Genomic DNA, 16,565 nt, shown 5'->3' on the forward strand with positions numbered 1-16,565 from the left:
AGTCCCATATGTCAGGTTTCAAAGTATAAGTTAACCTTGTTCAGTTATACAGGATCATCTACCTAAATACAAGAGCAGAGCTAAGATATTTTATACATCCAGGGAAATTTTGCTTTTATCTAATCACATGTCCTAACTACTGAAGTTTGTTTCCGCCATGGAATAAAAAATAAATAAGATTATACTTAAAATACTAAAATACTAAATAATACTAATTATTAGATAATACTAAAAAGCAACTTTTTAGCTCACGTCTGACTTTTTTCTGGCAATTGCGAGTTTATACATCACAATTCGGACTTTGTTTCTCAGAATTGCAAGTTTATCTTTCGCAATCCAGACTTTTAAACTCCAATTCTGACTTTTTATCTCGCAATTCTGAGAATCAAAGTCACAATTGCGAGAAATAATGTCAAAATTGTGAGATATAAACTCATAATTGCGGGAAAAAAAGCCTGAATTGTGAGTTTATATTCAGATTTTCTCACAAGTGTGAGATACAAAACTCGCAATTATGATTATAGATCTCACAATTGCAAGAAAAAAGTCAGAATTGCGAGTTAAAAAGTCGCAATTACCTTTTAAAAAAAAATGTATGTGGCAAAAATAAGTTTCCATATTTAATTAACGTATGCTATTCAGAAGCATGTTTTGTGCATAGATTATAAACATGAGTGAGTTCCAGCCTTTGCCTGTCCTAAAGTGGTTTCTCATTGACTTGCAGAACATAAATCTCTGAGTGACCTTCCTAACCCTCCCCCAACCCTCTTCCTCCTCAGTGGCAAAGGTGGATGGAGAGATGCCTCCTTCTCCAGCCTCCTCTCACCACAGCAGCACACAAGCCCCCTCTCTAACCGAGGAGAAGCGCACGCCACAGGGCAGCCAGAACTCCCTCAACACGGTCAGCTCCGGGTCGGGCTCCACTAGCGGCATCGGCAGCGGAGGTGGAGGCGGCAGCAACAACACGGTTATCCCCAATGCCATCCAGCCCTATGATGTGGAGATTCAACGAGGAGAGAACGAAGGATTTGGATTTGTTATCGTGTCGTCAGTGTCGAGGCCTGAAGCGGGAACCACTTTCGGTAAGTTTGTTGAATTGTTAAACACTCATTAATGAATTTGGTTACACTTGTTTTTAAGGTGTCCGTGTTACAGTCTAATTATATATTTAAGTACTGAGTAACAATAATTAACTACATGTACTTACTATAGGGTTAGGGCAGGATTAGGTTTTGGTTGAGGGTTAAGTGCATGTAATAATGCATAATTTACTCTTATTACTATGGTACATGTAACATATGTAACAAGGACACTGTAAAATAAAGTGTTACCTTTTATTTTCTTAAATTAAATATCCAGACAGAATAAATTTAATCTGCCTATGATTTTAGTAAAGCTGATGGGACCATGGCGCTAGCAATGGCGCTTGAGTTTGATTCCCAGAAAGCACTTAAATTGACTAGATGTATAGCTTGAATGCACTGTACATCAATTTGGATAAAATCGTCTGCCAAATGCATAACTGGGAACAAGCAATCACATATTTACATATTTGCATATTCACTTTTTTATATTATAAAGAGAGGAAAGGACTAAGAGATTCACATTCTTCTGGGAGCCTTTTGCCTCTGAATGGTGCTTTGGTTGTGGTTTTCACTTTTTGGTGGGTGTGGGTTCTTCGTATTTTCCTTATGCCAATCTGCATGTCCTGTGATTTTCTTATTTCGAAAGGCAGTGTGTTCGCAATGCCTGCCTGAAGTGGGATTAATATCCACCCTCTCTTCTTGAGGCTGTATTTCTGCTCTACTTCCCAAAGCCAGACAAGTCTCCATTACACAAGATGGCTGTCGAGTTAGTGAAACAGCATTTACATTGTCCAAATCTCACTATTTAATCTTAGCAGTTGCCTACAGCATTTGCCATCATTGTTTTTTTTAACAATCGTAATTGATAGAGAGATCAAGTTAGTAAAAAGGCAAATGAAGTATGACATCCCATGTTTACATACTCAGATCCTCCTTCGTCGTGTTCACTCTTTAAACTCACAATAGCACTGTTGGCAGCCTTCACGTAAGCATACACTGGATCCAGCAGGCTCGGTGATTACTCCACGTGGGAGTTTTGTTCAGAGCGTTATGATGGAAGAGAGGAATGACAGATCCATGTTTGAGATGAATAAAAGAGAGGGAGCAGTGCTTGGCACTCGTTTACTACAGTAATGAAACGAGTTCCTGAGCAAAAGTCACTGTGAACGAGAACCTCAGAGCAAGCAGAGTTCCAGTCATTAGTATTACAATCAAACTACAAATCATCTTCATAGCAGTGTGACAAGCGTGACAGGTTCAAATAGTTGTACTAAAAATCCTGCCCAAGTGCCATCGCAGCATTTAAACGTGCATAATTCGCAAGATAAGACCACAAAAAAATTGTTGATATTAAATAATGATCAAAGAAAAGGGGCTTTCGCACCGGAGGATCCTTTTCTTAGTTCCTAGAACTATTAGCGGAAGTACTCGCTTTTTGATGTGTTCACACCACAGGAACTGGGAACGATTTTAGCTCCTTCTGCAGAGTAGGGTTCTAAACCAGCACTATAGGAACTAACAGTGACGTAAATGTACACTGATTGACCGGACGCATGCGAAATACAAATTTTGAAAGAAAAAATAATAATTTTTTAAAAAAAGCTGTGTTAAACACAGATTATAGCCTATATATTTACTCCATGAACTAACTCTACGAACATGGAAAACAGTGACGGGTGGACCCCTCAACCTTTACACTAAGGATAAAATCCAACGCAATTTTGAGGGGACCAAGCGAAACATGAGTATGTATTTCTGCTCAGCTAGCAACATTGGGCATCAACTATAAAAACGCAGTGTTCAAGTAAAAAGAAGACCTAGCTCTCTAGACCTAGCTTTTTTTTTTTGCCATTCCACTGGCCTGCATCTAATGTTTCCTTTACACAGAAAACACATTCTGTGTGAATGGCACCTTAAGCTATTTTTGTCACCATAAGTATACATATAACCTAGCAGATAGGTTTCCTGAGACATCACATCTGTCTTTGTGCCAGCACTAAAAATTAAACGGGCAAAGAAACGAGTCATGGAGGTTTACAATGTTTATTTATTTTTTTGGCATCAGAAAACTAGCCAATCAGAAATGTGTTGTCTGACTGGAAAAGATTTTATGCATTTGCGAACCTTGGAAGGCGGGTTTTTGAATGGAGGGCATGTGGTTACATTCTGCAAAATGGCTAACGGCAACTTTAGGGGTGCACTGTAGTAAGTAAACCACGAAAGGCAAATTTGAATAATCCTAATCCAGTCATTTTTCATAATATAATCACAAAGGCAGAGTTATAGTACAATGCGGTTCTCTTAGGGAATTTCAAGAGTCTACACCTTTTTTTTTGCATAATGAATAATTCAAAAGCGGTGGTGATTATTCAAAGGATCTGAAGAGCGCTACAGAAACGATGCTCAGGGTGATCTAGCATGTATTTAATATCACCAAATTCTGCAACCCCCCCCCCCCCCCCCCCCCCATAACTTTGCTGTCCATTCAGTAACATGCTTTTATCTGTCACAAGTTTCTTTTGAGGTGTATTTTGTTTGCAGGGCACAATCTGTGGGCATTCTGTGAAAATGTTGGAACTTTAGCTTGGTGGCTTGGTGTATTAACCCCTACACATTCTCTCTTTCTCTTTTCTCTCTTTCTGTTTCTCTTTCTCCATCCCCACCAAAATAAAAAATAAAAAACAAACATAACCATCTTAATTCAAACTCATACATGCTCAATCACTGTTGGGCAAAAGTTGGAAACGCATGTGTGGCAATGCCTCATAAAATAGGTCGCATCATCGAGGGAAGCCCAGCCGACCGCTGCGGGAAACTAAAAGTTGGAGACCGGATCCTGGCTGTAAACGCCTGCTCCATCACCAATAAGTCCCACTCGGATATCGTCAACCTGATCAAAGAGGCTGGAAACACGGTGACGCTGCGGATCATTCCAGGAGACGGTCAGTTTCTCTCTCTCTCATTCTCTTTCCCTTCGCTCAACAGCATAGCTGAGATGAGAACATATTGGACATGTGGGTGTGCGCAATATGTGTAATAGCACGGCATCTCAGCATACTGCTCTCGCGAGCCTCACAGTAATAATGTAGATGGTACATTCAGCATTATTAGAAGAAGAATAATGAACAGGAACCTGTGAGGGAATCAACACAATGAATATGCAACACGCTCTTATAACCTTAGAGGCAGAACGCCTTCGTATTGTGCTGTTGTATTATTGACAGATGGCACACCAACAAGTTTGGTTGCGGAACAAAGACAAAGCCGTGCATAAGCGTCATGCACATATCAATGTTTCCCCAGAGATTTTAGTAGTGACTTGCAGCAGGATCTATGTGCTGCATACTTTATCAAATAACAAAAATCAAAATAGCCAAACATACAGATTACTCTGAACTTCTCAAAAACCAATATACATTGATGATAACGGACGGAGAACCACTGAAAATCAGGGCTGTAAATACATGTTTACAGCCTATAACACTAGGGACTTAGCTAGATAATTAACAAGACACAGGTGAGATGCAAATCAAAAACCATGGCAACAGAAGAGCGTAAACAAAGAAAACGCAGGAAACTGAACTGAGAACCGATCAAAACTAACTCAAAGTCCAACTGATGCAAAACATAGACCAGACGTGACAAGTAGCAAGTGTTTTTTTTAATGCAAATTTTAAGAAAAATTACATCTTGGAAATTAAGTCAGATGTGAAGAGTAAGGATTGTTTTAGGAACATATTTTATTTGCGAGAAAAATATGTTTGTTTGTATATTTGTGTATAGAAAAATATATATTCATAGAATATAAAATGTATTTGGATCAAATTTTTTTCTTTTTTTTTCTTTTTTTATGCTAAACAAAAACTCTTCCTCTGACCTATATCTAAGTACTAATTAGTTGTACTAAGTGTTTTATTTTCTTTGATTAAGTCTCATTTCACCTAGGGCACCAAGTGAGCCAGAACTGACACTGGTTCCCCCTCAAAAACGTGAGTTTTGGCCAATGGTGTGAGAGCTCATGGTATATGCGTGCATGCATGTGCCAGTGTGTCTGTTCACAATACTGAGTGAGGGAAGGCAGCATGCAATAATAAGAAAGTGAAGTTTCCAGTGAAGTTTCGGCTCTACTGTAATATGTGATGCCAAATACACTGGAGTCCGTCTGAGTTCTTCATACTCTTTAATCGGAGAGCGCTGGCATACTATGGGAATTTCCAAAATTGACAGAATGTGAATGTGAACGTCTGGTTGTGTTTACAGGAGGGGCGAAGACGGTTCGTTGTGGGCAGTTTTTCTTTTTTGCTTCCCTGAATGTTTCTTGTCTGCAGTTACTAAACTTTAGTCTCTTGGTTTCTTACTGGTTTCTGTGCTTAATTTATGCATCATTTATAATTTATGCATTTTTTGTGCTTTCTGAGTGGAGAAAAGAGGAAGGGAAAAAAAACAACAAGATAAAACCATGAGATGAAGAAAGAGAGAGAACGCCAAGTCTGTTCCCAGCAGAGTGATGGGGAAAGGCTATTTTAAGACGGTGGGATTCACGGGCTGTGCACTCATCAAAGTCCCCTCTCGCCCCCACAGTGACTGCCCAGTGGGGCGGAATTAAAGCAGCTTTGAGCGCAAGCAACAGCAGCCCGCGTTTCATTGGTGACAGCTGATTTAAGAGTTAGGCCGATGCAGTCAAATCAAACGATCCAAGATCAATTAAACTAGTACAGTGGTTCACCCACTAATGAATAAAAGGAGAAGTTTTGAAGACCGTTTAAGCTGCTTTTTTCCTTTTTACAAAAGCACAAAATGACTACAGTCTGTCAAGCTCCATATATATATATATATATATATATATATATATATATATATATAATGTTGTTAAACATTCAGTCTCTTATCCTCACCAAGACTGTATTTATTTGATCAAACGTACAGTAAAAACAGTAAAATTGTTAAAAAAATATTACAATTTAAAATAACTTTTCTATTTTAATTTTTTTTAATGTAATTTATTCCCTGTAATTTTCAGCAATCATTACTTCAGTCTTCAGTCTCACATGATTCTTCAGAAATCATAATAATATGTGATATGGTGCAAGATATTTATTATAACCAATTTTGAAAACTTTTGTGCTGTTCAATATTTTTGTGGAAACCACTAGCTTTCAAAAATGTAGGGTAGGTATGATTTTTATTTTAAAGGACGCACATTTTAACTTTCAATTACTCGAATCATGAGAAAAAATGATCATGCTTTCCACAAAATCAACATTGATAATAATAACCATTATTAGTAAGTGAGCACCAACAGTAATTTATAATCAGCAAATCAGCATATTAGCATGATTTCTGAAGGATCATGTGACACTGAAGCTGAAAATTCAGCTTTGCCAGTTATTTTGAATTTTAATAATATCTTATCAAATAAATGCAGCTTTGGTGAGCATAAGAGACTTCTTTCAAAAACATTAGAAAATCCTTATTATTCCAAACTTTTGATAATATGAGATATGACTTGTGCAATTCTTTCCAAGACCGACAATCTTGTCATTATTCACGATAAATCTGATCTTCTTTATTGGGTTTTTCAATTTGATTCAAACTTGCAAACTCTAACCACAGCATGAACATTATTCAGGATGTCTTAATTTACTTTGTTCCATTGAAAGAATAAAATCATACAGATTTGGAATTGCATCAAAGTAAATAAATGATACAGAATATCCATTTTTGGGTGAACTATCCCTTCAACACACACTGTTGTAAGTGTTAATGCGAGGGTAGATTCTGATATGAGATTACGGGCAAAAGAGGGAAATTGGGTGTTCGGCTTTGCATGGTATTCGGTCATTAGGCTGTAATGTAATCTGTGAGGAGAAAGCTACAGCCAGAATGATAAATGTGCCGGTGTTCCTGCTGCCCAGCTGGAGAGTGCTTGCACAGTGCACTAGTGCTAATGTTTTGTTGTATGGAAAATGGGCCTCTGATACTTGGTCCACAGGGTACGCTTACACACTGCACATGCATTATGGGTAATAATGTGGAGGCTTCTGCATCTTCCTTACCATTTCTGATGTTCCTCCCACAGAGTCCTCCAATGCATCACTGCTGACCAACGCTGAGAAGATTGCAACCATAACTACCACACATACCCCTCAACAGCAAACTGCACCTGAGCCAAGGTACGTGCCACACACCTGAACTTCATAATAAACAGCCATTTTGAGTTGGGGAAAAAAGAGTTTGAAGGAATTTAAGTAAAGTATAATATTCTTGATGGTTGCTCGTTATTTATTTATTTATGAAAGAAAATCACATCAGGCCACTCCATAAAAATGTAATGTGGCTCCAAAAAGGATTTGAACACTTAAGTCACATTTAAAAATTAATGAACTTCATTGCATTTGTTGATGATAAATTAAAAGTTGGTATCAGCGCTTTTCTGAAAGCTAACTAGTTTGGGGTCAGTTTTTTTATTTTTAAAGAAATTAATACATTTATTCTGGAATGATGCATTGAATTAACTGTTTTCGACATTGTTAATAATAAGAAATGTTTCTTAAGCACCAAATCAGCATATAAGAATGATTTCTGAAGGATCAAGTGACTCTTAAGACTGGAGTAATGATGATGAAAATTCAGCTTTGCCATCACAGGAATAAATTGCATTTTAAAATGTATTAAAATAGAAAACAGTTAGCTTAAGAGTGTCCAAAGGATTTTTGGGGCTGTGATGTATCAGTGCTCATTATTTTACAAAAGGTTTGTCTTTTTTTTTCTTCCTAGAAACAACACCAAACCAAAACAGGAGTCTTATGAGTTCAAAGCCCCACAAGCTCCACCCACTACAGCTCCGACACAACCTTCAAATCAGGTACTTCTCTCACTCCATTCCCTACACTGCCGTCTCCTTCAGATGTTCTGCCCTCTGAGAGAAAACATGCCAGTAGCTTCATGAACTGTCAAAAACAAATTTGCTGTTGAACAAAAAACAAACAGCAAATTTGTGACTATTTTTACACTAAAGATTCTCTTATTCTTTGTTTGTATGGTGGCATTTTGGACTTTGAATGTGTTCGTCGGTGCCTCGTGATGGACCTTTCCACCTACCTAAAATCCATCAGAGCCAGATCAATTATTTAAGCTATTCTACTGATGATGCTACTATCAAATACATGTTAGTTTCCTGCTGGTGGCTTATGTTCCCTTTGTTGAAATGGGAGCCTTGATGAAAAAAATGCACAATTATAGATTCATCACTGACCTTGGTATGTGTTTGTGTTTCAGGATGCTGAATTCTACTCTGTTGATCTGGAGAGGGACAATAAAGGCTTTGGCTTCAGCCTTCGAGGGGGTCGAGAGTATAACATGGACCTGTATGTGCTGAGACTAGCAGAGGACGGAGCAGCCGTGCGAAACGGAAAGATGAGGGTGCGTGCAGCTAACCCTGAACATGAATCAGGATACACATATTAGGATTTAATCATACTTGAATTAGAATGAGCATCTGGATTTGATCTGAACTTAGATTCATTAAATCACCTAACAAGATGCCCCAGGAGTAGTTATGATAGATTATTAATAAATTAATAAATATTCATTTGATTTAAATTATATTATATTGTTACTGTTGAAGTTTTATTGGATGCAATTCCTTTCTCACCAACAAAAGATGTATATATATATATATATATAAGCACTTTCTTCTTCTTTTTAAAAGTTGGTTATTTAATGTTCATTATATTTTATGATTTTCTAAAGTGATAGATAAATTTGCTACTGAAGTTTGATTGCACACAATGCCTTGTCAACAACAAATAATATATCAAGCAGTGTCTTTTTATTACTTTCTAAAACTTTTATTCTGCTCTCTTAACTATGCACGATAATCCATTGCATTTGCATTTGATTTAATTTACTATTGCTTCCACAGTTAGAACCACCCACAACAACATCTGTTAGCAACTGTATAACACATTGTCCGACTCAGGACCCAGTCTTGCATCAGACTAGCACTTTTTATTTCTATCCCCATTGTCATCTTAGAAGTGATGTTGAAATGTGGCTTTTTAAAGTAAATGAGAAATGGAGAGATTAACTGTTCATTAGCATCAATGCAAACAAACGAATTGCACAGCCGCTGTATTAAGCTCTGCAAGTTAGATGAGAGGAAAGCAACACATAGCGACTCTGTGAAGCGCATCGAGTTGACAGCCGAAGACCCACTTATGTGGAGACGGTATTCCCTTGATGGTAAGCGCTGACAGATAACCAGAGGCAGAGAGGAAAAATAGAACAAAGGAAATTCTACCTTCCTCTTCATCTTTACTTTTCTATATGCATGACGATGTTTACTGGATGTCACAGCTAAATATAGGTACCATAGCCTTACTTTTATCCTCTCTTCATTTCTTCATAGGTTGGAGATGAGATCCTGGAGATCAATGGGGAGACCACCAAGGGCATGAAGCACGCCCGTGCCATTGAACTGATCAAAAGCGGTGGCCGAAAAGTCCACCTGGTCCTAAGGAGGGGGGACGGCTCGGTGCCCGAATATGGTGGGTCAATCTACGAGAACATCCCATTCTCCCCTGTCTTCACACCTTGAGGAGTTTCCCCTGCAGGGGTCGACAACACCACCACCTCTTCTTTTCTGCGCACTGGTCCTCTCCTCTGACCTCCTGCTGGGTGATGGGCCTTCCTCTTGCTGCTGTTGCCCTCCTTGCCTCTGTGCACTGGGCTAGCCTAGGGGACTATGGGATATGTGGCTTTTGGGTGGTGGTTGTGGCACATGCTTTTCGTAATACTTCACAAGAATTAAAAACAAGCAAAGCGAGGAGGCAGAAATATTAACGTTTCTAAAACTGGATATACATTTATTGTTTTTCAGAGAGAAAAAAATATGATAAACTCCTTCATGCCCTCCATTGAGGTGGCATTACCATGTCAGTGAGTTGTAACATATTTATGATATTTATTGAAGGTGAATGTAAGCTACTGAGAAGGGTCTTTAAAGAGGCTCCATGACTACAAACGCATTCTGGTATCATTAGCCGTTTCGGTGAAAACTCACAATACTGTATTCCACATATTCACAGATCGTTTTGCACGTTGTACATGTCAACTGCTTTTTTGCAAACTTTGCAGATGGTTCTTAAACTCCACATTCCATTATCGACTTTTTTTTTGTATCTAACGGATTGTTATCGGACGTTACATCCTTTCATTTACAGACAGAAAACAACTCACTTATTGAGCATAATGTCAGTGCCGCATGATGTCAGTGAATATCTAAATGTGTTTTTTTTTCTTGTCAATTTCCATAATATTTATGGAAAATTCATGTACCAATTTGCCACAGTTATTTTTTATTTTTTTGTTTGTTTTCGGTCTTGAACATTTAAAGATGCTCATTCATGTATTTTGTCGAGTTCAGAATGTGATATAATGTGTCCTTTCCTGCACCAACATGATATCTCTGTGAGGTTGTATATTTTTATACCATTTTGTACTTGTTTTTCTCATTTTTCTCTTCCATGTCTCACCACTTTTGTTTTCTTTCTGTTTGCAATGTAAACTGCTTCATATGGTGTGTGTGTTTGTGCACATAAGCTTGTTACGGCATGCACATCTCACTGTCTTTAGGTTGATTTTGCAGCTGGGCGTGTGTGTGTGTGTCTGTGTGTGTGTGTGTGTGTGTCTGTGTGTGTGTGTGTGTGTGTGTGTGTGTGTGTGTGTGTGTGTGTGTGTGTGTGTGTGTGTGTGTGTGTGTGTGTGTGTGTGTGTGTGTGTGTGTGTGTGTGTGTGTGTGTGTGTGTGTGTGTGTGTGTGTGTGTTTGGTTCCGGCTCTCTCTGTTACTGTTGATTTTTCACTCAAGGGTGGGGGCGTTTTATGGACAATCTATCTTTGACTAATTGATCAAATAAACACTGTTTCCATTGCAAAAGAGCATAACTCTCTCATGACTGTTGTTTCAGGGATCTAAATACTCTGCTTCTCTCTCCTTTTTTATCTACTCTTTTCTGTTGTTCTGGGCTCTTCCTTCCACCCATAGCGATGGTTGCTCCCCAAGCCGCTGCTTGTATGAGATCTGAAAAGACAGGAGAGCCTGCTTTCTACCAAAATCAGACCACGGTTTGTAGATCCCGTGTTCCGTCTCATCACATCTCTGGCAGTTTTCTGTTCTGTGGCTTCCACTCAACTGTACTGTCCCTTGCAAGTTCATTTACACAAGAATGCATTGCCAGTGCTGTGGCCATTCCTGACATTGTGACCTGAATGAGTGGGTTCATTCTTGCATTTAGGTTTGCCGACATCACCACAGACAAAATGAAAACCTCATCAATGAATGCATTTTTTGTTGTTATTACTGGGTGTTTTTTTTTTTTTTTTGCCATGCGTTTATTTTTTTGTCGACGTTTGCCACCAACCAAAGCCATTACCTGGTACAGGTAAATTTTCTTTGACCCTTTGGATCCTTGTCTATCTTAGGCATGTAGAAAATATCTAGCTCGAAAGTGCTTCTACGTGTAGAATCTTAGTTTTAAACTGCTTCAGAAAAGAGTCGTGGGAACAAAAAGTTTTGCCTCAGGTTTGTTACATCCATTTTTTTTTCTAATCACATAGACATGTCTATCAAAAAACAGTCTGTTATGTTTGGAGTTAAATAATTCAAAATCAATTTGAACAAAAGCAGCAAATGCATGAGTTTGTGTTAGATGAGAATCATCATCTGCATCAACACTAAAACTTTTCTTGTTGCTTCAGAGTAGAAACAGAATCACCAAGTACGTTAACATGCGCAGATAAAACAGGCTTTTGCATAGCCGAGTTCCAGTCATCATCTGTCTGTCCAAGTATACATGGCAAAGCATAATCAAATATTTAGAAAAAAGGTCACGCATCACTTACAATGCAGAGGCCAATTGTAGTAACTACTTGTAGATTAACATGCTGGGCAAAGCTGAACTATAATCGCATATTTCAGTTTGTTCATCTGACTTCACAAGACTACAGGCTGGAATACACTGCACAACTTTTTAAACTCTGAACAGATTTTATACACAAGGCATCTCTAATTGCCAACTGTGAAAATGGTTACAAACAAAAAGTGGGCATTACACATTAAATGACTGAAGTTCACACTAACAGACTTTCTTGTCATTCCAAACAAAACAAATCCATGCAGATACATGCTCCTTGTTGCTAGGAGATGCATGACAAATGAAAACAGTATGTGTTCTAAAATCGGCTCAAAATATCAAATACTGCATATTTGATATTCTTTAACTGGAATTAATCATAGTCTGAAGCTAGCGAATCAGACTCTGTGCCCCTCATACACTGTATGATTTTCTGTGAAGTCTAACTGACCAAAATATACAGACTGGCTCTGACTTTCGGTGACAAGCATTGCCTCCAGACTGCAAGTCTGGGCAAAGGTCATGTAGTGGATTCCAGCCTTGATTATAGTTTTAGTTCAACTGATATCAAACTTTAAAGTGCATGTAAATGTACTTAATGGGGGCACTGTTGTCTAGTCATGGTAACAACCAAACCAATATCAGCGTTTCATGGAAATATAGTAAGGATAAAGACATATTCACAATCCATCACATAACATGATACTTATTCAAATAACTGAGTTCACCCATAATTACTCATATCTTACAGACGGCATCAACGACGGCAACGGCCTCAGCGCCGGTGCACAAACTGTTTCGGAAGTGAACGCAGCTCCTCCCGAAAGTCGGCCCCACCCACCATCGGAGTCCAGCTATCCACCAGACCTTCACAAATCATCACGTAATGACGACAGGAGGGGGCAGGAATCTGGCCAACGGGAGCACGGCCACCGGTCAAATCACCGTCACAACAACCACAGACATCGCTCCCCCGAAAAGAAAAGCAGGAGCAAGGGTCACGGAAAGGACAGCGGAACTTCAAAGCCTCACAAGAGGAAGGGCGACAAGAAGAGGTCCAGCACGGATGACTCACAGCATCATCACCACCACCGCAGCCACCACCATCACCACCGGAAGCACCGCTCCCCAGACAGGCGCAGAGCTCGGAGTGCCGAAAACACCTTGGACAGTCGATACAACCAGAGACAAGGCCGCTCGCCAGATAGACGGCATCATCGCGACTCGTCCCCTCGCAGACACAGTTCACCTCAGCGTTCACCCCACCGATCTGGTCATCGCCACAGTTCTCCTTACCGCCGTAGATCTCCCTATCGTTCCCCTCAACGCCCCAGATACCAGTCTCCGTCAAGACGCCCTACGGCTACTTCAGATAAACCCTACAACGATGAGTTCGATGAGGTGCTTGATGTGACCTTAAAAGAACCTCCTCCTCCGAAGCCTCCATCCCGCTCCGAGAGCATTCCACTTTTGGCGACATCCCTGGACCGGCTCAGTCTGGGTAACACCCTACAGAGAGAGCCGCCCAGCTACCTTGAATCCTATCGCGATTCGACCCTTCTCCGTGGGGCTTCTCGTGACGGCACCTTTCCCCGCGTTCGGACGCCCAACTCGGTTTCGGCCTTCCAGAACTACAACTCTTTATTGAGGGGCCGTTCCCCTGTAAGAAGTGGGGGCAGACAGGATAGAGACCATAGAGTCGAGTCACCAGTTTCAAACTCGTACAGGACGAGGAGTCTAAGTCGAGACCTGTCTCCCATCAGAGGGTACCCAGATGAGGAGGAGGAAGAGGAAGAGGACGGCTCTCAGCTGAGTGGGTATTATAGCACACTCAGATCCAATTACAGTAGAGCTAACAACAACGTACCTGAGCCGAGGAGGAAGGCCTACAAAGAGAGCTCCAAAGACCTCAGCATCTGATGGGTCGACTAGGAAGGACACCATACCCAGAACCCACTATCCACACGAGCCTTCATCCAAGGACTGCGCAGACCCTGGATACTAAATTATTGATATGAAAACTGGTGTTTTCTCATGGTTGAACATCTTTACAACTCTCAACAGCAGAAGAATGATTTCTTTTCTTTCCATCAAAGTGTCATTTTGGTTTCTTTTATGACCTTTTTTATAAATCTGCTAGCAGTTCTACAGAGTTTGACAACTATGTATAAAGAAAACGATTATGTGCCTAACAGTACCATTATTGGTGTTTTCTTTTTGTTTTTGTTTTGTTCTGTTTTATAAAGGACAGCCTTTTGGACTACTGTCCGATTCTGAAACGTTCTGTTACAGAGAGCCCTCTCATGCACCGAGCAGCTCAGTCAATGTGGTGCTCAGACATATACTGTGCATGTCTTTACACTTTCAATGTCTTTTCTCTCTTTTATTTTCTTTCTCTTCCCCAGTGCCACTGTTTTTTAGACATTTGACCAGAGTATAGCACAAGCCTGCATTCGTTTGTATATTTTTGACAGTTTGCAGTATGTGTACATTCAGAGGTGATCATTTTAAAAGAATGAAGGGATAATGAAATAAAAACTATGATGATAATGTTCAAAAAATAAAAACAGTATATATACACATTTTGATGGTCTTTCTTATAATTCTCATGATCACAAAGAGGAAATGGGCTAGTTAGCTGATCGAGCAGAGGATAACTTGGACTGTTAAATATATTCAAGATGGATGCGTGTGGGAGGTATAGAGATGGTGTTTAACTGCACTGGATTCTTTAACTTTGCCAACATGTCTGGAAAATAAAGAGGAGGTGAGAACAAAGACTTCTTTATCTTCGTGGCAGTTCAAAAGGTGAAGGAAAAGAGATTCAATAAACTACCCACGGAGTCGACAGCTTTTTAAAAAATCCAGTGAGAACGACTCCTCTCGGGTTATCAGATGAATAAGAGACTGAGCGTTCCTCTCTGGCTTAAAGAGATTGATGTGAATGCATAAAAAGAGAAGCGCATCAGGTGTACTTTGTTCTCTACTACAGCCCTGGTAGGGATAGGCTGGTTAGGGATAAGAGGGAATTAGTATGTCCTAACTTGAACAACACTTTAAAGAATGATCATAAAATATACAGAACCAGAAAATTGTTTTGAAAACCTTTGTTTATATCTTTTTACTAAAATTTCAGTTAAAGCTTGCCCAACAAAATCTAAGTCTTAACACTATTTAGTTAATGCTGGCACAGTTTGGTCTATAGCTAAATATTTAAAAGGTAGAAATCATGATTTTAACAGATGAAAAGATGACTGTGCAGAAGAACATTGTGTGATTGAGAGTTCTCTAATATCTGGTTTAAGACAAAAGTGTTTGATTCATTCCTGGAATGACATAGTGTTAGTTGAGCTACCTGGTGTTATTTTGACCTCATTTTAGTCCCACTGCTGCATCCAAGAATAGAAGACCTACATTTTGGAGAATGAAAAAAGAATTGGAGTGACGTAAGCTACAGACACTGTTGCTTTCCAGCCGTGCAAAGTATGCTGACTTCCCAAAATCTTGATCCAAGCAAAGATCTATCTGTCTGTCTGTCAATTTGATACCATTGACCACAACACTCTTTTAAATAGACTTGAAAATGATGTTGGCATTGGTGGAGTTGCATTAGCATGGTTTAAATCATACTTATCTGACTGTTATCAGTTTGTAGCAGTAAATGAAGAGATGTCTTATCGATCAAAAGTTCAGTATGGCGTACCACAAGGCTCAATACTAAGACCGTTGCTGTTCACTCTGTACATGCTACCCTTATGAGATATCATTCAGAAACATGGCAATAGTTTTTACTGTTATGCTGATGATACTCAGCTGTATATTTCTTCACACCCTGACAAAACTTACCACTTCACAAAATTAACGGAATGCATAGCTGATAAAAAATGGATGACTAGTAATTTCCTACTACTTAATTTTGAAAATACTGAGATTCTAATTATTGGACAAAGAACTTCCTCACATACTAACTTAGAATACTGTCTAACACTTGATAGCTGCTCTGTCAAGTCTTCGTCGTCAGTTAGGAACCTGTGTGTGCTCTTTGATATCAATCTTTCATTTGAAAGTCACGCGTCTAGTATCTGAAAAACCGCATTTTTCCATCTTAAAAATATATCTAAATTACGTCATATGCTCTCAATGACAAATGTGTAACAGTTAGTTCATGCGTTCATGACATCAAGGCTAGATTATTGTAATGCTATTATGGGTGGTTGCCCTGCATGCTTAATAAACAAACTTCAATTGGTCCAAAATGCAGCAGCTAGAGTTCTTACCAGAACCAGGAAGTATGACCATATTAGCCCAGTTCTGTCAACACTGCATTGGCTCCCTATTTAACAATCGTATAAATTTTAAAATATTTCTGATTACTTACAAAGCACTAAATGGTTTAGCGAGTTCTTAACGCATTATAGTGACTTCTATTGTGATCTCAAAGTTCTGGCCAGTTGATAATACCTAGAATATCAAAATCGACTGCTGGCGGTAGATCCTTTTCCTATTTAGCACCAAAACTTTGGAACAGTCGTCCTAACATTGTCCGGGAAGCAGACACACTCTGTC

The 16,565-nt window shown here is 39.3% G+C and overlaps 1 protein-coding gene across 24 annotated transcripts in view; it reads left to right on the forward strand.

Annotated features, from left to right (window-relative positions):
• Window positions 1-14,581, forward strand: part of magi1b (membrane associated guanylate kinase, WW and PDZ domain containing 1b) — a 139,980-nt gene extending 125,399 nt beyond the window's left edge. For 8 of the 24 annotated variants that reach the window (XM_077203209.1, XM_077203213.1, XM_077203219.1 and 5 more), the window contains 7 exons: window positions 780-1,082; window positions 3,860-4,027; window positions 7,165-7,258; window positions 7,863-7,950; window positions 8,364-8,507; window positions 9,496-9,634; window positions 12,751-14,581. In XM_077203209.1, coding sequence (XP_077059324.1) covers window positions 780-1,082; window positions 3,860-4,027; window positions 7,165-7,258; window positions 7,863-7,950; window positions 8,364-8,507; window positions 9,496-9,634; window positions 12,751-13,919 — 2,105 coding nt within the window. In that variant the 3' untranslated portion in view covers window positions 13,920-14,581. Of the gene's footprint in view, window positions 1-779; window positions 1,083-3,823; window positions 4,028-7,164; window positions 7,259-7,862; window positions 7,951-8,363; window positions 8,508-9,495; window positions 11,027-11,131; window positions 11,212-12,750 lie in introns of those variants that run through there. The other 16 variants (XM_077203203.1, XM_077203204.1, XM_077203205.1 and 13 more) reach the window with 5 other exon arrangements.
• Window positions 14,582-16,565: the final 1,984 nt, after the last annotated feature.

The sequence above is a fragment of the Siphateles boraxobius genome, unplaced genomic scaffold (genome assembly GCF_051911475.1).
Source record: "Siphateles boraxobius isolate OS27281-9 unplaced genomic scaffold, OSU_SipBor_1 5, whole genome shotgun sequence".
In the NCBI taxonomy this organism is placed as follows: Eukaryota; Metazoa; Chordata; class Actinopteri; order Cypriniformes; family Leuciscidae; genus Siphateles; species Siphateles boraxobius.